We start from the raw sequence: 19,261 nt of genomic DNA, 5'->3' as shown, positions 1-19,261 counted from the left end.
TTAGCCAACTAGCTGCGCCCGAAAGCTAAGTTGTAGTCGCAGATATGTGCGTATGTACATATACATGCATACTTGAATGCGGTTGAGCACTCATGCCAGAGCGGCTCTGTGCAATTCTTTGCCGAATGACCACGCTTGGAGCTGCTTGGTTTGCTAGTGACCAACTTTATAGCTAACAAAGAGAGTCAGAGAGTATTATTTGGATATCCACATGCACACATCCATATATATATATACATACGTATGTGGAAACTCGGTATTATGCTGGTAATGCTTTTATTAATGATAGCTGATGGATGTGTGCTTCGCTCGAATATATGTATATATTTAATTGAACAAAGTGTTTTTGTAATATAACAGTGACGTACGAGTGCTTTCATACATATCTCTGACTCGCAATGATTAAAATTTTTAATGTCATACGCAACTAGATGCGTACATAGCTAAAATATATGCTAAATTTTGTCGTTCGAGCATTAATTTTTACATTGTTTTAAAAGTACAAGAGCCTAGATTTAAAAATGCATCTGTACTTCGAGTATAAATAACTCATTGCTCTTTCTATTAAATAAAATTTGAGTCTTCATAAGTACGATCATTCAATGATTAGTTGCCCAACCATGAGACTTTGCTTTAAAAAAATTTATTTTGGATGTTATCACTTCTTCACTTCACTTTCTAAGCAATATATGAAAAGAAAACTTTTAGGCTCCTCGTCCCTTTGCGATTGGTAATTGTTTAGGTTGATTGCACGAATTGCTTTAGTAATCGCTCGCTTTGCAATCGTAGATTGTTCAAAAATTCGACTGTTATTGTACTTCCGTAGCCGCTTGCGCAACTGCATCGGTCATTCATATTTCAAATTCCCAGTTATTGAATTCCACTAAGTAATAATGACCGCTGACAATGATGGACGAGTACCAATTATTAAGTTAGATGCTGTTTGGATTCAAGTGCCCTGGCAAGTCTCTAGTAAACTACAAATGTTGAAAAGCTAGATTTTACGTGGCCTAACTTGTTATTTTGTCGATGCGATGGGCATCTGGTATGTATATTAAAGTGAGAGTTTATCGACATTTAGTTTACATTGTCATACTGCTCATTTATTTAATACAACTTATTATAACGAAATCAGATTACTTAGCTTATCTAATATCCATTATCCTTAGTTACTGTAATTCACTTACACAAGAAAAAAACATGAGGATTTTGGGCTTGGTGAGTCTTAGCTAGATATGTGAATGTCCTAGATTTATTCTATAGTCACTTCTCAAAGGAGCTTACTTACCTTGCGGTACTCTTGTACAAATGTAGTAATCATCGCCTGAATAGATGCTGCTCGAGCTGCGTGCAATGCCAAATGGTCCCCGCTACGCAAATTTAACTGCAGAGATGCGGGTCGCGGTAATGTGATTGCGTTTTGAATTTCACTTAAAGATATGGATTGCACAACAATTAGGTATTCTGCATCGCGACGTGCTAGATAAAGTCCATTGTGTGAAATGCCCATTATTGAGACGTCTGGGAACTGCGGCGCACCCTGCACTGCAAATAGGCGCGCAAAATAGAGTGGCCAACTGCGCGCCATATCGATCAGGTGACGTTTCACTATTGCTCTAATATTCTGGCTGCGGACAGTTTCGACAGTTACGCCATGTCCGTTCAACATGCTCAATGCAACGGATTTCTCTTGCGGGGAAATTCGTAGACAAGGAGTTATACCAAAAACGTCGGACACCACTTGTGCAAAGAGTAAATCTAATGCAATAGGTGGTCCTATCGATTCATTGGGATGGAAAACTTCTTTGCGAACACGTAATCTCCATGGCACCCTGTTGTATGTGAAGCAAGCAGTTGCTGGGCTCTTAATAGAAGGTGGGGCTAATACAGGAGCAGGTATAGCTGGCAATGGCCATTCGTCACCGCCATCGGTTTCTTCGTCACGGCGAGTGCTTTGGGATAGTACTGTTGATGCGGAAGATTTTCGTTTACGTTCTTTTTCATATTTTTGTGCCATGTGTGTACGGAATGTGGCGGGAGCAGTTGTTGAGGTGGAGCTCATGCTGATAGATGTTGTTGTTTGCTTATGGATTGAGAGTGAAGTGGGTTGTGAAAACTTGCGTTCCATTTGTGCACCTGTAGATGGATTCTCGACTCGTTCAACTGCAGCTGTAATGACCTTGGGGGGAGCTGGGTGATATACTTTATTGCTTTCTTTTTCGCGTTCCACTTGTCTAATTTCATAGATGCGCTCTCGCTTCTCGCGTTCCTTTTCCCTTTCTCGATCGCTACCACTGGAAGAAGGACCTTCTACTTCTGCTCTATCCCAAACAGATTCTGAGAAATCATCACGGTCACGAGAACGGGATCGTGATCTAGATCGTTCTCTTTCATTCTTAATTTCCTTCTTGAAATTAGCCTCGTACACCATATCTAATTTAGCCGCTTCAGCACGTCCCCAAGAGTCATAGGTCTCCTTCGAATCATCGGAGCCATTCCAATTGTGGCGAGCTCCGAAAGTGTCACGATCTTGACGCTGTATAAATGCTGGAATATCTTTTCCACTTTGATTGCGAAAGATGATATCATCTACTTCCAGTTCGTGGGGAGTGGGTGGAGTTTTAGGTGCGGGTGGGGGCGCGGGCGGTGCAATAGTTGGAGGTCGTATGGGCGGGGGTGGTGCTGGAACGCTTGGAGCTGGTGGTACAACAGTAGGCCAGGTAGGTGGGGGAGAGAGCTTGCCCTCCATCCTCTCGATTTGTGTTCGGACCGAAGGCAATTCTGGGCCATGCTTGCCTTCCATATTCAAAAAATGTCCACTCAGTTGTTGTTGAAGCATAAGTTTTCTTGTATCCTCCAGCTTTGCTGGGGTTCTTTGCTCCGACTTTGTACTAACTGTTGAACGTACGGAATGACCAGCGGTTACTTGTTCGAGTCGTTGACGCATTTCAGAACTTAACTTAAGTTTTCCAATGCTACCCGGCGGTGGCCGCTCAGCACCGATCTCGAAGCTCTTTTTAGCTACTTTCGTTGTAACTACTGTTTGTTGTTGCTGTTGTTGTTGTTCAATTATTTCCTTATTAGCAATCTTCCCACCAGTTGTTTCAATCTTCAGTGTAGTTCGTATCATTTGAGCGTGAATTGGTGGCATATTAGAAGTGGGTGATGGACTCTTAGATGTGTCGATTTCAAATTCCTCCCACTCCATTGCCGATCCAGTTAGAGAGCCATTACTGCTGTGAAATTGAGATTGTGGTGTAGTTTTTCGTTGTGATTGTCGCATTTTGAAGGCAAAAAAGTCTTCCTCAGTCTCAAACTGTGGTGCGTCTTGTGGCGGAGGCCAACGCCACTTTCCTATTCGCACTGTCTTTGCCCGACCATATGGATCGAGAAAATGTCGTGTTTCGGACGGGTCTTTGGCTTCTATGGGTGGTGGCATCGGTGGCGGTGGTGGTGGTGGTATTAGCGATCCTCCACTCTCCGAGGAAGCTTTTCTGTTCCGATCGTTCTCTGAGAACTGTGATATACGATTCTTAACACTTTGCTTGCGGACATTGTTTTGACTTGCTTGTGGAGGAGTGCTTACTTTTGTTGTGACATTATTTGTTGAATGGCTAGATTGTTGGACTGCTGTCAGAACGGGTACTAGTGGTGGTGATGTTGTGCCTGTTGGTGTATCCTGTTGACTAAGCAATGTTTGCAGTGCCTGATTCTGTGCCAATAATTGTTGTTGAATTTGTAAATTCTGGGCCATTGCAGACTGCAAAAATGCTCGTTGAACCTGCTGCTGATAAACGTTGGGATCAGCATCCGGAGGAATATTAATCATCTGAATTATATTATCGGAATTTGCAATCAAGGGACTTATTGGGCTTACGACTGGTGATGTAACGAAACTGGTATTAGATGTAGATTGAGTGTGCGTGGTGCCACCCCCCTTAATGATCTCTATTAGTTCAGCTTGCTTTGTTAAAGTGTTTACGGCCTCATTGATGAATATTGGTTTAAAAAGGCCTGTTATATATTCATCTAAATTGTCAGTAGATGATTCATCCTCAATACCCTTTTTTTCTCCACCGCCTTTAATTTTTTGACAGAGAGAATCCACGTTTGAAAAAACATCTACTGAACTCTGCAAGGTATTTGGTGCTTCTAAAAATTCACATTTATCGGAGTAAAACGGAGAATTCTGTGTAATTTTCTGTCCGCCTCCTCTTATGCTTGCTGCCAATGACCTTGCATCCGATAATTCATCTAAAGAGCCATCCAATACGGGACTAAATAAATCATCAAGGAATTGATCGACATCAGAAGCTTGCGATGGTACTCGTACACGTCGTACATGTGACGCTAACGATGGTGCTTCGCTCGTATCGGACATTGCTGATGAACGAGTTGCATATTCGGATTTGTCCATGTATTTACTGGAGTGAGAGCCAGCGTGTGATCGACGTCCAGCGTGCTGTGACTTTTGATACCTGGGTCCAGTTTCTTTTCCCATTGGAGCCAAACGCTCTGCAGAGTGATATCTTTCATTTAAACGGCTTTCAGATAGACCAAGATTTGTTAAAGGTTCAGGCTCAGTGGTTGGATCAAGATCAGCAATATCTCCTGCCAGAAGGTCATCTAATGACTTAGATCGTGTCTTTTCTTGTTCAAAATATCTTTCGTTAAGAACTGAACTTCTCGACAACAAATCTCTCGATGTCTTTCGGACTGGAGGTTCGATTTGAGGTACGGCTATTGGAGATTCTCTCGCAGTACTCATTTTAGGTTTTGGAGGCTCCGGGGGCGGAACTTGTGGTCTCTTGGGGCTGCTAGGCTCGGTTTCCGGTACAGTTGTTCGTATGAACTTGCCGCCAGTTTTCATAAGGTCACTACGAACAGCAGGGAAGGCTGGGCACAACTCTTTCTCCGAAATAAGATCCAAAACATAGTCTAATCCACATGAATCAGTTACCAACTTTCCGTCATCTAAAACAACAGTCCATCCTCGGTTTGATATACCGAGTGTAGAGATGGCCAAGGAGGCAGCTTCTTCACAAGTTGTCCATGAATCTATAGCAACAGTTTGTGAAACATCATCTGGCATCGTCAAAGATACCGCAATATCGGACATTTTGGAGATAGCTCGCCACTCCACCCATGATGGTACAAAATTGCGACAAGCATTTGCCTGTGTGTTGCTTGAATTACGTAAAATTTTCTTCAAAAGGAGTTCCCTCATTGACGACGGAGCATTGTCCATTATAAACTTCATCAGGTATTTACTAAAAGCAGGACCGGGTTGAAAGCATGATAAGCAATGTGCCATTAACTGCCATATACGTTGGGAGTTAGACTCTTCCGTTTTATATACTTGATTGCATAGTTGAACCAGTATTTCATCACGTAATCCACGTGAAGATAGTCCTTTATGTACAATATAATCTGATAATACCTTTTCTTTATTTTCGTCAAGGGTTTTATCGTTCGTCCAACGAAGGATCAATTTGAACACTGCCAGAGAATCTTGGAAGTCTTGGTCTCTGGAAGCAGCCCTTGTAAGAAAGGGTGTTGTAATCGGTTCTCGGCGTGGTGATAGACGTAAACCGTTGCAATATACCGAACTGAATTTGCCAAACGAGAATTGATCCAAGTCCTTTGGCAGATCACCAGCAACAGGCGGTCCGGGTACGGTACCAACTACTTTAACAAGATGCCGGTCACCATGTACTGGTGTCCAACCATCTACCTTTGAATAAATAAAAGCCAATTCTGCTGGTATGTCCAAGTAGGCCACTTGACTGCGCTCAATATGCTCCTTGGCGAGCCTTTTCGCTTCACGCTCCTTCTGAGCTTTCTGTGCTTCTAATCGTCTTTTATATTCCGATTTAAGTTTAGCAACCCTCTTTCGATCCCTTTTACCGCGCCAGAGGGATTGAGCCTGGACGACGCCTTTTTTGAGCTGTAAAAACTTTTTCATTTCACGATGACTCCGCCACTTTGACTGGATCCTTATAGCTGCTTTCTTTTTAAGGGCTAATCGACGTCGCACTAACATGCCGCGAACATGTTTTTGTATAGCAATCGCTGCTGACTTAAGACGATCTGAGCGACCACTTTCTAATAGGCGATGAAGTGCTTCCCGTAAAAACACACGTGTCGCACCTAATTGAAAGTCCGGTCCTTCAATACCGGTACGTGGTAGAGACTCTAATAAAATACGACATAGCTCACGATATGGGGTGCCCCTTGGAAGAGGGGTTCGAAGAAGGTGACGGTAACGTTCAACGAAATGCTGAAACTTCAAGCGAACTGGATAACCCTTCTGCCTGATTTGAATAGTATCGAGCATGCCCAAGTAGCGCAATTGTTGTAGAACACATGGCATGTCCATCTTTAATGCGTGCTTCTCATTGTTTGGTTTAATGCAACGCACGAACCATGGATTGCATCGACCCATCGATTGAAGAAGTTGCTGCAACGAGTCTGAAAATCTAGCCGCTACGGTGGGAGTACGTGGTTTCATGGTGACAAATCGACCATTACTACCCTTTGGGAGAGTTTTTCCAGAGTCTCTTTGAGCTCTTAACTGCTTCGTTAAGTCAACAACTAATTGCAGTTTACTAGAGGCCAGCAGTTCCAGGACATCACTGCGCAAAGCATCTCTGTTTTTATCTAGAAATCCATCAACACAATACCACACTTGGCCAGCGTAATGCGTAATGCCAAATTCTTGAGCACCAATGCGAGGCCGGGAATATAGCTCATTAAGCGCATGATTGTAGTGACACTTTTCCAGAAAGCTCATGTCGGTTGCCCGAGGAAAATTAGATTCATCGTCAAGCAAGTGGAATATTCCTACCGGCTTTTTGGCTAGTAAATGAATAACCGGTAAATTATCATCCCAAGTAAGTGGTGTCCATTCGAGACGTTCTCGTGAGTACTCAGCTTGTTCCAGTTTAAAAACATGTTTATTAAAATATAGTTGGAGGTTTTCGTTGGCATAATTTATGCACAACTGTTCGAAAGAGTTCTCTGCCAAATCTTCGAAGCCAAATATATCCAAAATAGATATACGATGTGCATCATGTGTACCACCTTTCTGTACGATAGAGTTTATGCGCGACACCAACCAATTAAAAAGTCCAGCATATAAGGCCTTGGCAAAGGCGTCTCTCGAATCGAGCGCCTGATCAATACCAAGTGGAGTGTGTAAGCGTTCCGATCGTGCCTCAGTGATGCGACTAGTCAGTGCTCTGTGAAGTCCTTCAGCGGAAATATGTAACAAATGGGCCGCCCACTTGATTTCAGCATCAGAGCCCACTTCTACCCCCTCTTGACCATGACGTAACTGCCGACGATGAAAGTACACGTTTCCTAAATGTAGCACTGATGCTAATACTCTAATAATACCTTCCCGTTCACCTTCCGAAACGCCCAAGACTTGCATGGCACTTTGAAGGGAATCCCAATCCACACGACCGGGTGCACAGTCGGTAGCACCTTGATTTAAATAAAAATATTTATCTGCTTCAAGCAAGCCGTATTTAGTACGCTCGGTTTCTGACAAACCACCAAGCATTTCATAGAAAACATGATAGTTTCGCTCTCCAGGCGCCTGAGTCACAATACGTGACTTCTCAAGTAGATATTGAGTTATTTTCGCACCCACGATTGCCCCATTTTTAAAATAAACTTCTAGGTATTTCCCAAAACGCGAGCTGTTATCGTTACGCGCCGTACGCGCATTACCGAAGGCCTCTAGTAAAGGTGCAGCTTCCAGTATTTGTTCGGCAATGACTGCTGATGCCGAACCGCCACCCGGCACCACAGCAGCCAAATACTGCATTACTAGTTTTGTTGACTCGGTCTTTCCCGAGCCCGATTCTCCCGATATTACCACGACCTGAGGTGATGGCAATGCGGCATGTGCAGCTGCACCTATGGCAAAAAGGTGGGGTGGCATTGTACCCAAAGGTTTGCCGGCATATTTTTTAGCTACTTCTAGTCCATACGAATCGGGAAACATTTTGTAGGGATTCACTGCAATCAGAATACTGCCCGCAAACGTATAAATAAGACCTTTGTCGTAACGCAGACGCAAATTCCATAGCAATGACGCTTCATGCAAATCTTCCAACATGGTCATATCTTCAACGCCACTACTTCCGAGATCTTGTCGTGGGCGCAGATTTCCCTCACCTGGCTGCAGTGCGAAAGTTTGTGGCTGTAAAAGAAAACAAGAATAATTTTAGTATTTTTTTTTTAATTTAAGTTTACTTAAAACACATAATAAGTAGTTCTTCGCATGTATAAATTTGTGTGGATGAACACTAGTTACGAACGTGGTTGGCAATGACATCGCTGCAAATCGTTGAAAGCTTCTTTACATATTGCGGATAGCGATTTTTTGTTTTGCGCTCCTGATCGCGTCGCTGCTTTAAAGGGAGCATCTCGGAGTTGGCGTCTGTTGTTGGAAAATTCTCAAAGCTGGGTGGGCGTTGGCGACGCAGAATATGTGGAGATAAAATTGCAATAGATGGTGATTGAGCAGGGCTAGGTGTGATGGAACCGCACCGTTGCCATGGTTCCAGATGAAAGCGCACTATACGCATTCGCGATGCCCAGCTATAGGCGGCAACAGCAGTTTGAACTCTCACTTCGAATATCAGATACAAATCAAGCGCCAATTGCAATCTACATGTCCACTCGGTGCAATGGTAGCCAGTAGAATGGACGGTTAGTTCGTATTACTCCAAGCAAACACCTCTGAAAGAGACATCATGCTTTGACCAACTAAAGATGGCCTGTTGCAGCCATTCTCCACACTGCAGTTGACTGCTGCTTTTACTAGCCAATACGTATAAAAAATACTTGAACATTAATTGATAATCCAAGATATTGTAACGAAACTTGTTGCTGTGAGTATGTGATGGTCTGTAAAGCACTGTAGTGCAATAAGTAAGTGTTCTGCATCAAACAGGTCGAATTTCACGTTCTGCGGGCTTGTTAAACCACATTGACTGACAATTGCTCTTTCTCGCTTTTACTGCGAGTATTTCCCATTTTGCTGCAATTTCGCACTATGTCGCAAGGCGAAGAGACGAACAACTTTAAAACAATCACTAAGGCGGGAACTCAGGCTACTTCAGAATGAAATATATGACTAAACAAGATGCTTCAACAAGTTTGTCTCCAACAACCTTTCGCAGTTAAATAGCTCAAATTATCTGTTTCCAATTGCTAAACAATAAGCTGGCATTTGCTAGCTTGCAGATTTTTGCACAATTCACTACAAGTCATGAAGCAGAATTTTGTCGGCTTTTTGTTTTTTCCCAGTATTCTGTATATTCGCATAAATTGTTTGCGCTGCACCTGAACATGTATTCATATGTTTGTATGAGTCTTTGTTGTTGTGAAAAGTGCAACAAGTAATTATTCTCTGCACGCATCCGTTTGTGATATAAAGCCGCGCTCAACGTTTAACTTCGAGTTTGAGACTGGCCAAACAAGTGCATATATACCCATAGATGACAATTTCTCCTATAGAAATTGCCGCATCAACTTGTTACCATATATATATGTATATGCACAGCCATATCGTATCGCAAATAAAGATTATTTGAACAATTTGAGTAAAACATTGTAATTTTAACTATTTTTTTTTTTTTTGTATTGTGAAGTTATTTGGTTTTACTTCAGCAGAAGAGAAGCTTGGCCAACCATCTAATGCACGTTGACTGAAATATAAATATAAATTAATTAAACAATAGATTTAATTACCTTTCCCTTGATGAGTGCCTGAACTACAATCACTTGCGCCGCTCGATGCACCTCTTGTATTTCACCAGGTATGGGATGACCGACACCAGGATCAAACCACACCAAGTCTCCTTCTACCCAATCCATTTCTTTGATAATTTGTATCAAATTGTGGGATTCACTCAAATCGTCTATTGCGTATTCGGTAGAAAGTTGCTTTTAATGTAAATTCCTTTTAAACACAAGCATTTCTGGAAACAAATATTTTGAAAATAAATAAAATACTTTTCGAACAAATTCGTTGTTTACAGATATTATTTTCTTACTTTCTAAATAAAATTATTCGCATTTTTGTCGCTGAAATCTTGTATATATATTCATATTCCAATGACTCAACGCAATTAACATGTGGCTGGTATTTTGTTAACACCAACGCCAATCAACCAATCAACAACGTTTTGACAAGTCGCTGTGGCACCTTTTACGCGGTTTACCCACTTTCACTACCGCCCTTCGCATCGTAAATGGTCCACAATGTATGCAATTGATTTTTGGTTCGAAAATAAAGAGAAATGACAAAACTATGCCAACATTTTTTGTATGGAAAAAATTGCTAATTTAGTTATATAAATTCCAACCGAACCTCAATATTGAAGATTTATGAACATGGATATCATCGCACTTTATCATGCAGCACCTATTGAAATAACTCATACATAAACGTATGTTTACTCATTGTGGGCTGCAAGTATTTTTGGAGGCGTTAATGCGGCAAACAACATGTGAAGTGGGTGCAGCACATCCGCTGAGTCAGCAATTACTGATGATTCTCCTAAATTAATCATTTTTTGTAGATAACGACATATACTTATTAAATATCTTTAGTATTTTACTTTTAATGCTATGGTATTGAAACTCATTAATTATGTGTAAAACAGAAAACAATTTCGAAAACTAAAGACTTTAGACACAAACTTGAATATTTTCCCTTGAACATTTTGAGCTATTACTCATGAATTTATAATTAAAAAACAAAAACAAAAAAGAAATATGTATTAAATATTTGCAAAATTTTAGGATAAGTGAAATTAAACGGTACTCTCACTCAAATCCACACTCCGGTGGCGATTTAATATTCCAGTGTGTGCTCGCAGCTCATTTGATTTCTTACTTCGGTTGATTGCATTTTTTTCTCATTTAACATTTTTAGTTTGCTACTACTGACCTCGACAAACACTTAAGACCAATGAACAAGAAATAAAAAGACTTTCACCTGTTACATCGCTTGTTTTTTGTGGCCTTAAGTTTTGCATTTTGCTGCGTTAAGTCGTGCTTAGCAAACAAAGTACCGAAATTTATTTGTCAAAATTTCATTAACCGTATATTCAGAATGAAAACTGGTGAGACTTTCGAATTGACGTGCTTAGTCCAGTGGCATGCGACCCGAGCAGCGAACGGCGCACAGCTGCGTTTAAAGCAAAACTTGTTTTTGTTGGAGCTGCGACGTCGCATGTGGAGTCATACATTTGAGCGCTAAATGCTCTCTGCGCTAAACAGTGTGAAACTGGTTGCGAATGCGAAGAGTAGTCTGGTAGTAGAAGCGTTTTTTTGAGATGGATAACGGCTGCTAAAATGCCAGTTGTCGCTTGAAGCCGAACAAGCGTTGGCGCAGAAGCGGCCGCGGCCGCAGCCGGAAAAAGCAAGGTAAGTTGCGACTGGGATCGCTGCCATTGTACAACACCATTCAACATTGTTGTTTGACCGCATTCCAATGTTAAAATATAAGCACTTGGCGTAGTCAAAGAATAGATCCCAAAAGGAATTTTCGTAAATATATTAATAGCAGTTGCGTAGTTAACAAAATGTTTACCTAAAGTGATTCTCATAAATACTATAACTTTGTGGTTTGAGATATTTTTGTATTTGAGTCGAAATAATGGAACTGACGGCAAAACCCACCACTAAAAATATGCTGGATTTTTAGTCGCACTTGTTAGCAATGAAGGAATTGTAGTAAAATATACCGCATGTGTGATGCATAGCTTGTCGCTGCCGCATTTCTCTACAATGTGACTTTCATTTGAAAAACTGCTGCATCGTCCTCCACAGGTACTTGACACATGAGAAATTTTATCCCATTTCGATAGCAGCAATAATAACTGCTAAAGCGGCGGCCAAATTCCCACCGTGAAAGGCAACAACAACTACAGTCAAGACTCCATTACAGGTCTCATAATTTGAATGGAATGACGCTGTATAATTGTAAAAACAAAAGTGACAAGTAATAAAAAAGGGGCAACAAAACCTTGTTTGTACATACACGAGTGTATTGTTATAACACCATTCTAATAAATATACATGAAATTATGTGATATGCAGCAACTAGAGTTCCAACTTAAATACAAAGTTTTAAAAAAAGTGCACGAATTTGGACCCAAGTGCATGGGTTTCACAAAGGTTTAGCATTTGTCTACAGATTTTGTGTTTTCATGAAAATATCAGGTCTTTCAAAGCTCATACCGATACCAAGTAACAATAATTTACCAAATAAAAGTACCGATAACCAGAATATCATATAAATCTTATTGTCACGAAAGAAGCGAAGTAATAGTATCCAATTTTAATATAAAAAAATATCGAATCTCTCAATAGATCCGGATATATAATTTAAAGATATATGGACTAAAGCAAGGTATTTGCAAAACACGAAAAAGCTTGGGTTCGGCTTTATTTTTTTTCCAGTAGTACTTGACAAAGTGTTAAATGCACTTCAGAAGGTATCAAATGTTCTTCAGAATAGACCCGAAATCATTACTTGAAAAGAGTGATACATACTTAAGGAAGGATTTTATAATGTTTGTGTTGAAGATTGTTCGACAGAGGTATTACAAAATGGCTCCAAGATAAGGTCGCTTACGAAGAAAGAAGTATACTGCATTATAAAATGAGTTGAAAACAATCACTTCAACGTTAAGATAACTTACCTTTATAGTGAACAACTTTTTTAATGAGTTTCGGTTAACATAATTGCAAACTGTTTGCTGGGAAAGCTATTTCCTTTTAAAAAAATTCACCACCAGCCAGAGATCATTAGCAGTACCAAAAATAAGAGCAAAACTTTGATTTCATAACGGTATTAAAATCGTTCGCGCTTTCGTTATTTATTATTTTTATTAAACAACTGCAGTTTTTTCTCTGGGACTTAAGGAAATTTTCAATTCGACAGTTGCCTATGCAATGGCCCTAGCTTCAGTCAAATCCACATTGAAAGTAGACGCGTGCGCGAAGAAAGTGAGTTAATTGGTTTTACAGTCGTTTTCATTTCTTGCATGCCTGTGCACCTTCGTGCCATTGTGTTTGCGTTTAAGGTAATAATTAGTAAAATCTAAAAACAAAATACAACAAAAGTCACAAAAAAATTAAGCAAAAGAGTTAAACGACGCTACGCACAAGCGAATTAAAATGTTGCAAACATCAATGTAATAAATCAGTATTTTAGCGAAAAACTTTACATACTCGTATGTACATTTGGTTTAATGTGAAAAAGAAATAAAATTTAAAAAATCATATTATCTCTGCTGGTATATTCTACAACTTCACACTGCATTGAACTGGCCGTTGAGCACTGAATTCAAATTGGCATTTGCAACTGATTACATTTGCTGTCAACAACACCCGAGTGAGCAGTAAAAATGTATGTTGGGTGCAACACGCGAGTATGATAGGGCGAAGTAAGTTCCACAGATTCCACAGCTGGCTCTGTAGCCGTGGTTTATTGGCAGCTGCGTGACTACAAGAAATACTCGTGTAGTTTACTGAACTCAATCGAGTACTATTTGTACTTGTTAACAGAAAACAGAGATATTCATTAATACATATTTTTGAAGCGTGTATCGTAAAGTAAGAAAACAATAATTAGACATTCAACTGAAACAAACACGCTCATTGCACAGGTAACAGAATAGCAAACAAACAAATTCAACGCTTGTTTTTTTTTCTAGCATTGTTAAAAATGTTAGGAATGTGACATTGAAAAGTCGCCACAAATAACGAAAGCTTGCAAATCTTGTTTGGTTTCATTTGAAAAAAGTTATAATAATATTAACAACAGAACAAAAATAGTATACGTTATACTGGTCATGTACTCATCAATGAGGGTGTGGGGCAATGCAAGTTTAACATAAAAAAATTATATACCGAACATACAAATACAATTTAGCGGCAAGTAAGACATTGAAATAATTTTTTAGAAGCTACAGCTTAGTGGAGGATTTTGAAATGACACTGCATCTAGTGTAAGTATCTCTTAAGGGAAACCACGACAGCCGGTTCTGCGGAATGAGCCGGATTTATATCCGTCCAAGGACTGTCACTCCACGAGCATTTCCCAAATATTTATGGGGAATGTTATGCTGCTATGAAAGGGGAAGAGTTTATTGGTTACTCATAGATTCACGCTTGCCGAAATGAAAATAAATTCACTTAAATAAAATTAATTTAAGACGATTATTTGGTAATGACAATTCTTATGTGTAACACAATCAACTGTAATACTCGAGATAAGTTATAATAACTGTTTCTTATAGCCTAACGATGTGCAAAATAGTTTCATCTCATCGTAGGACGGTCAAAAGCCAACCGTCCTGCTTGTCGCTCACCATATCTAGCTTAAACTGTAATTCCATTGTTTTCACATACAAATTTTTCGCTTGGCGTGCAGCGGAATCATCTAGCGAGCAGAGAAGTGGAGAATCGAAAAATGCAATTAATTCTATTAACGCTATCTCTAATAAAGGTTGTGTGGAATTAAGTGGAATAAACACAAGGTTAATAATTGATATTCAGACAGCATACAGACTAGACAGAAAATGTGTGTCACAAACTAGTCGTACACGCGCAGAATGAAATCAATTCAACTTGAATGGGCCAGTCGAAATGCGGCCAACAACGAGGAAAGAATGCAATTGTTGAAGTCTGCGGGGAAAAGCACAATACATGTATAAAATTCTTGCCAATCGCACTCGTAAATTGAAGATATATTTATGCATATATAAGATATACACATATACATATGAACATACCAGCGAAGGCTAGTAATACCCGAAAAATATTAAGTCAATGAGTATCCGCTTCCTATTTAGCACTTTTGAATATTCTTGTATACGATATTTTAACTATCTTTGTAAAGGTATACGACTGTCTCCTCTATGTAATTTTTTAACAATATTAACTTCACACCACATCGATTTACCGTTGATAAGACGGTACTCTGAGTTTAATGTAGTAGCAGCGGAAGCAAGAAAGACGGCAAAGACAACGGCCACAATAGTCAACGTCACAATTGACTTCTTAATGTAGTCACACTAGTCGCCCAAAGTTTATTGCCCTTTGCTGTTTCTCTGCTTTTATCTTCGTTCAATGGTGCGTTTAATGCAAAGCGTTCGATCGGTGGCGTTGGATAGACAGTGGACAAATGACCGACAAAGTTTCTACTCCAGCAAAGTTGTTCTACTATCAGCTTAATAGTAAGCGGTTTACTAGCGATCGCACCACCAATTATATTTGAAAAAATAAAAATAAAAATATAAAAATACTGACCGCGACGGCGCAGCGCCTTGACAGCAACACGACTGAAACTACATACTTACGTAGATATTTGTACAAAGGCACGACAAGCAAATAGGTGTGTCGGCCAACGAATGTAAGCAGTGCCATATATGTAGAAGTATTTTGTTTGTATTTTTATTGTATTACTTATAGGCAAATCAGCAATCACGTTGCATTTAAAGTTGAGAGCTTTCCCAAATGTACATATGTCTTTTGGTGTATATTTAAGTGTGTATGCACTAGAATGCAATAATAGAATGCGATTATAATACAGGGTTTGATTGAAAAGTAATGAGCCTTATTGAAGTGAAAACTTCTTTAGAATCATTGGGAGTGATTTGAGACTCGATGAAACGAAAAAGCGACACCAAAAAGAAGAAAAAAGATATACGTATGTATGTATAGAAAATGCTTCATTACCAGGCACACAGAAGGATGGCATAAGCAAATTTAAATTTGTGAATTTATATATGTATGTATATATGCGGATATATGTATATATGTTGTGTGTATGTACATATGTGCCTCGCCACAGCAAAACATACGGTAAAATTTCTCAAGAAATCCAGCGCGCATTCATAGGCACAGCGCACATTCATAGGCACAGCATTGCATGTACAGTAGGGCGGGTCGATTTAAAAATCGCTCATTGCTCTATGAAAATCGTATTCTAGGGATCAAAATAAGAAACTTTGCCGAAGGAACCATACCTCTAAAACGAATTCTGATGTCCCCCAATTTCAAAATATCACCATTTTTGGCCTTTACATGAAAAAATCAGCTAAATGGCTATGTTTTTTCTTTATTTTTATTTATTTATAATATTATCTATTTTTTCTCTTAAGAAATTTATTTAGTCAGAACATATGTAAATGAATGAATGTGAGTTATAGAAAAGAAACTAACGATCAGAAATCGTTTTAGAGGTATGGTCCCTTCGGCAAAATTTCTTATTCTGATCCCTAGAATATGATTTTCACAGAGCAATGGGCGATTTTTTTGCCTTCCCACAAATCGACCCGGCCTAATGTACAGTAACCTTGAACAGGCAGCTGCGGTTGTCGAGCATTTAGAAACATATATTTACATACATATATGGGTGCAAACATATTTACGGAACCGCGGGCACTCGACTTGACAAAAATTGAATATTGGCAAATAATTCTACGCGAAATATTCCAATATTGACTATTTTCGAATTGTCGAGAAAATTAGCATATGGGCGGCTCGTTTTATGAATGAAAGTACTTGCTCTTAGAACTATGAGCTCGAATTTATAAATCAATTTTTTGATGATGAGTTTTTGTTGCACAGTACAATAGTTGAAACTGTTCGGCGCCGCCGCGACTGTTCAGCGCTATGGCAACTAGGATGATGGCCGCTACGCCTGCGCCTATTAATGCATTTTGTTCTTGTAGTCGGTAGGCATAGAATTTTAGCTTTGGACGACATACGCATTTACAGGAATAAAGTGAGTGGCCTGTGTGTGCGGTTGTATGTAACTAGATGCATATGTGTATATTAATAAGCATTGTTTTGCTGGAAGTTCAGAACACAAATATGTATGTACGTACATAGGCTAGGCCATAGTATAGCATACATACATATGTATAAAAAATTCAAACCAAGCGTCCTACGAATGTTTGCGTGTATGTTAGTACGTCTGTGTATTATACGCGTTACGACGCTCATAATAGCAACCGCGTGTGCTGTATTGCGTCCGTATTTTTATATTCGTAAATATTTCCATTTTTAAATATTTACCGCAATTATGCCGAAAAATAATGCAGAAAAGTGTCGTGAATTTGGACAGAAAAAAAAAATACCAGTCTAACGGTTAGACGCGATAGAAGTGAAACCTTCCGTAAAACAAACTGAGAGAGAATGAGACGAAAACAGCATTAGGAGCGGGATAATTATAGGTTCATTATAATATTGCTATAAAGTTCATATTTTATTTTCTTCATTTTATTATTATTCATCCTCAATGTTTTCAATTTCAACAAATGATACGAGTGGCTTATGATAGCTAAAACATGATACAAATGCTTTGGTTTCGATGTTGTCAACATATCTTTGAAATACCGCGTCAATTGTTGTTTTTGATCTCATTCTCTCTCAGTTTGTTTTACGGAAGGTTTCACTTCTATCGCGTCTAACCGTTAGACTGGTATTTTTTTTTAAGCAGTTTTATTAAACCTTTTGGCTTATACAACTAATATTCTTCAAAATAGGACCCTTGAGCGTCAATACACCGCTGGTAGCGGTCCTTCCACTGCAGGAAACATTTTTTAAACTCATCCGCCGGAACCGCGTTCAATTCGGCTGTCACAGTTTTTTGGATCGCCTCCCCTTCAGCTTTCTTTTCAGGCGCGGGAATAAGAAGAAGCCCGGAGGGGATAGGTCTGGGCTGTAGGGAGGGTGGGGAAGCACCGGAACCCCCATCTTGGCCAATGCAGAGGTGCAGAGGAAGGCGGTGTGCGCCGGCGCATTGTCGTGATGAAGGGTCCAATTGTTGACGAGGTCGGGCCGAACCCGGGCGACGTGGTTTTTCAGCCGAGGGAGGACTTCTTTGTAAAATGTCGCGTTTACAGTGCTTCCTGGAGGTACAAACTCCTTGTGGACGATGCCTCGAGAGTCGAAAAAGATGATCAGCATGGTTTTGACCTTGGATTTCGACATGCGCCTCCCGGCCTTCCTTGAACGACTTGTGCCAGCGTTTTACTTAGGCATAGACAGAGATTGATCCCCATAATCTTCCTTGAGTAGCCCAATGGTTTCGGTCCTCCACTGCAAAATCCTAACACACTTTTAAAACAGCTTTCACGCGCAGAGCGATGTTGACTGCACCGCTGTTGCCAGCGAACTGGGACCGGTTTCTAGTGGAAGGGGAAGGTCCAACGATCATTTTCCCCACCAGCCGATTCGGTTGATCGCTTGGCAGACGCTCCGCGCGGGAAGGCTCATTACTTTTCAATCAAACCCTGTATATTAGGTGAAGTAAAAAGTTTCGATCACTATCCGCTAGATGTTTTTAGTAAGCCATTACATATCTCACGATATATGCATCGGACAAGGTTATATTACAAGGATGTTCAAGGGTGAAATTACGATTCAAAAAAGGTTGACTAGTTTTGTATTTGGTGGTGTTAGCTGTGTGTTAAAGCGTCCACAAATGGAGGTAATAAGCAGAATATTAAATAGATTCTTTAGCACCCTTATGGCCAAATAAATAAGTTTTTTATGATCTCCAGGTTACGGTCAAATTAGTTGAATTACCATTAGCAATTTTACGATCTAACTAAGCTGAAGAGCATTAAAGTTAAACCTCTGCGATTTTGATTTAGCTGCGACAAGTTCAAGTTCCAAGCTTATGAATAAAGTAGTTAGAATATTAAGAAAGCTGTGGTAATTGAATTGTATGTGTGCACTTGGGTCTCTAGCATTTTTTGCAAACAAGTTTTTTTAGCATTTCAACAAAAACTGTTCCATGACTTTCTCGGTTGATGGCCATGTATCGAACTTTCATTCAAATCTCTTCTTGCTGCCCTGGAAACTCGAAAATTTCACTTTGCTTGCTGGCGTAGAATTTCAATGAATGTTTGAATTTTCAATTTGCATTAATTTGTGACAAATGTTGCTTCAACACTCACACCAATGTTAAACATATGTTTGTACCTACAATACATACACAACATTGGATCCGATGACCACTCTCAAATGAGAAACTCCAAAGGCAAACCAAAAAGCTATGTAAAAACCGTATAAAATGGAAAACTTAAGAAACAGGGCGAATAAGCAAACATCGTTTGCATTCGTAAGTAAGTATCAGTTAGTAATAAAAGGTTTGTTTTAAAGAGCTTGAGATTCCGATAATGTCGTGGTGCTGAGGTAGCAATGACATCTT

General features: G+C 39.7%; 1 protein-coding gene across 2 annotated transcripts in view; it reads right to left on the bottom strand.

Moving 5' to 3' along the window:
- The window catches only part of LOC129239554 (unconventional myosin-XV), a 29,645-nt gene that overhangs the window by 8,549 nt on the left and 1,835 nt on the right, over positions 1 to 19,261 (bottom strand). The window contains exons 1-3 of one of the 2 annotated variants that reach the window (XM_054875133.1): positions 12,732 to 12,797; positions 9,769 to 9,998; positions 1,289 to 8,212 (exon numbers count right to left, since the gene is read on the bottom strand). In XM_054875133.1, the coding sequence (XP_054731108.1) occupies positions 1,289 to 8,212; positions 9,769 to 9,894 (7,050 nt within the window). In that variant the 5' untranslated portion in view covers positions 9,895 to 9,998; positions 12,732 to 12,797. Of the gene's footprint in view, positions 1 to 1,288; positions 8,213 to 9,768; positions 9,999 to 12,731; positions 12,798 to 19,261 lie in introns of those variants that run through there. The other variant, XM_054875132.1, reaches the window with a different exon arrangement.

Source organism: Anastrepha obliqua, chromosome 2 (assembly GCF_027943255.1).
Source record: "Anastrepha obliqua isolate idAnaObli1 chromosome 2, idAnaObli1_1.0, whole genome shotgun sequence".
NCBI lineage: Eukaryota > Metazoa > Arthropoda > Insecta > Diptera > Tephritidae > Anastrepha > Anastrepha obliqua.
This window is presented reverse-complemented; position numbering and strand designations above follow the sequence as displayed.